The sequence below is a fragment of the Saprolegnia parasitica genome (assembly GCF_000151545.1).
Source record: "Saprolegnia parasitica CBS 223.65 unplaced genomic scaffold supercont2.422, whole genome shotgun sequence".
NCBI classification, from domain to species: Eukaryota; Oomycota; class Saprolegniomycetes; order Saprolegniales; family Saprolegniaceae; genus Saprolegnia; species Saprolegnia parasitica.
Genome location: NW_012156816.1, coordinates 3,068 through 5,934, shown reverse-complemented (window position 1 = coordinate 5,934; position 2,867 = coordinate 3,068). Strand labels below are relative to the sequence as shown.

Genomic DNA, 2,867 nt, shown 5'->3' with positions numbered 1-2,867 from the left:
CACGAACGCGATTTTCCTTCGTACGCCGGCGACCAGCATCACGCGGGGGTTTTCCCGGCCGCCCTGCGCATCCTTGTCGCTGTCGCACCAAAGCACATCGATGCGTTTGCAGCGTCGTGGCTGCGCGCGGTGCCGTGTACGATCGAGGCCAACCAATTGCTGCTGCTGCCCGCCATCCACGCGCTCGCAGGACAGAAGCTCGTGCGCGTGACGGTGCTCGTGGCAGCCAAATGCTTGGCAACGTTCGAGGCCGCGGGGGTCCGAGCGCCTCTTCCCGACCATGCAGATTTTAGCCTCCCCGACATTTTCGTCAACTCTACGCACTGCACGGCGTGCAGTCGCTTTCGCGACTTTCTCTTGGACAGATGCCTAACGACCATGGACGCGAACGAGCCGTCCGGCAAGTGCGTTGCCATTGCTCGGATTGTTGCCACCCATCCGAGCTGCCTCAAGCAGAGTAAATTCGGATCGACGTGGGTGATCAGTAAGCGGAAGGGCGATGTTGAGAGCTACGCAGATCTCATGGAGGCCCTTCAAGTCAAGCACCAACGCGAGAAGGATCAAAAGACTGTCTCGTGGCTCGGCATCCTCGTTGCACAAGCCCCCGTGCTCCCGTACGACCCAGCGCATGCGCCACGGAAGCGACAGCGGATTGTCGACTGCAAGTGAATGTGTACCACAAGAAACTTATGCAATTATATTCATGTGCGCAAAAAACCGCTTACCCGCTGCATGATAAGAGTACTTAGCTAGCCAAAAAAAGCGCCAAAAACCGAGCTGGCCATGCCACCAACGGTCTCCAGAATGGTGCCTACAATCTCGCCGAAGCTGCCATCGCAATCGGCTCCGTCCACGGTGTGCGGGTTGCTGAGCGTGCCCGAGTGCTCGCCAATGGCATCGTACAGGTTGGTCGTGCCGTGCACGTCTTCCACGCCGTCACTCGACCACAGCGGATCCATCGGATCGCCGACATCAACTTGAAACTCGTCGAGTCCGTCGTCGCCGAAAAGTCCATTTTCGCCCAAAAGTGCTTCGGCCATGTGGTGCACGCGGTACGTATCCATGGCCAAGCCCAGCAGGAAATGCATGCCGGTGCCCAACTTGAGCACGGCATTGATCTTGTCGTCGGCACGGAGGGAGCACCGACAGGCGTCATGCGTGTCGTCCGCGTCTTGGGCGTCAAGTGCAGCTGGAACGGTCCACGCGACGAGTCGATCTCGACGCACGTCCGGCACAAGTTGTAGTTGCGGGTCGAGAGCGACCGGTACCGAATCCCGCGGATCGGCATCGTTCTGCAGTCACTGCAGCTAACGTTGTCGTGCACGGCAGCCGTTTCGATCTGTGTGAAATCGCCAGACCCTTTGCCGCTGCTGTAGCACATCGGACACAGGTTGTCTTGTGTCGACTTGTAGCGCGTGCCTGCGATCGCCAGTACGTTGCACTCGGAGCAGCTCACGCCTTCGTGCACGGCCGGCATCTGCCACACGAAAAACGGACCGTAGACGTCGGTGCGCTGGGCGTGGCAGCGGGCGCAGAAATCCGTCGTCGGGTCCTTGGTTGACTGGTACCGCGGCCCCACGATCGACGGCGCCTTGCAGCCTTGACACGCCACGCCCGGGTGTACATACGGTGGCTCAATGCGAATGCGAAAGGGCCCGAGGGACGAATTGTGTCGCCCCGAGACGGCGCAGGACCCGCAAAGATTAACAGTCGGCTTCGTTTCCGACATGACGCGCGGGCCGACGATCGGACTCACGTGACACCCAAAACAGGTCGTGCCGTGGTGCGTGGCGGTGCCGTGCAACACGTTAAAGGGACCGTGTGCTCGGTTGAACTTGCCGCTGCGAGCGCACAAATGGCACATGTGAAACTCCGGGTCCTTGGTCGACGTCGCGAGCGGTCCAACGATGGGCGAGACGTTGCATCCGCCGCACCGTGCCGAGTGCGTTGGTGGTGCGTTGTGCATGGCAAACGGGCCGTGCGTACGAGGCCAGTCGGGTTTCAACACGCAAAACCTGCAGAGGTCGACGCTAGGCACCTTGGTCGACTGGTAACGCACACCGACGATCGGGAAGGCCTTGCAGCCTTCGCAGGCGACGGGGTGCTCGGCAGGCACGACTGTCGACATGGTGCTGGCAGCGGATATTGGGAAATGAGGTTGATTGTCAAGTCAAACGAATGGGTTTTCATCACAACGAGCGCGCGCAAGCGATGATATATATGGTACCGGTATGCCACTTCCAACATGTCGCTCATTAAGGATTTTGCGTCAAAGCGAGTATGTACACGTATAAATTCAGGCGACGAATCGGGCGATGTGTATGTGAACGTGGGGCTCGATTCTGGAAGTACAAGATGTGAGGTTGCGCGACCTCGTTGGCGTCCCACTGTGACGTAATGGAACATTTTGTGACCACGTTAGCTCTGCACAACGTTAACGTTACTACCTCGTAGACTGCGACTTCATCAAGGACGCGTGGAGCACGCTTCACGCCGTCACGGTCCCTCTGGGCGTGACCTTGCCGACAACCCTCTCCGGCTACCTCTACTCGACGCCCCAGACGGCGTCCAACATGCACCAAGCCGCGTTCCGCTACCTCTGGCCCGTGCTCCGCGCCTGCGTCTGGTTCAACGTCTGGCGAGTCCGGAACGATCGCGTCTTTCGCGCCGACCTACCGCTGCCAAGTCCATGGACGATTGCCGTCAAAGCGGCGCGTGTCGCTCAACTGCACTTGCACCACAGCCTCGTTCAAGAGCCGGAGCAGCCTGCTCCTCGTCGACTTCTTCGGCTCCTCGCCCAACACGAGTGGCCGCGACGTCACCTTGTCCCGCGGATCGCGCTCCTGCCTCCGCCAGCCTAAATCAAG

At 59.9% G+C, this 2,867-nt stretch overlaps 2 protein-coding genes across 2 annotated transcripts in view; one reads left to right on the top strand and one right to left on the bottom strand.

Moving 5' to 3' along the window:
• Nucleotides 1-669, top strand: part of SPRG_22379 (hypothetical protein) — a gene marked incomplete at both ends in the record, with an annotated part of 2,723 nt that extends 2,054 nt beyond the window's left edge. Inside the window, one exon of the mRNA XM_012356282.1 lies at nt 37-669. Within this exon, the coding sequence (XP_012211672.1) occupies nt 37-669 (633 nt within the window). The remainder of the gene's footprint in view (nt 1-36) is intronic.
• Nucleotides 670-749: 80 nt separating this feature from the next.
• SPRG_16859 (hypothetical protein) lies at nt 750-2,128 on the bottom strand (the record flags this gene model as incomplete). Its single annotated transcript, XM_012356281.1, has 2 exons — nt 750-1,100; nt 1,148-2,128. 2 exons carry the CDS (start codon nt 2,126-2,128, stop codon nt 750-752), a joined length of 1,332 nt encoding a protein of 443 aa, XP_012211671.1.
• Nucleotides 2,129-2,867: the final 739 nt, after the last annotated feature.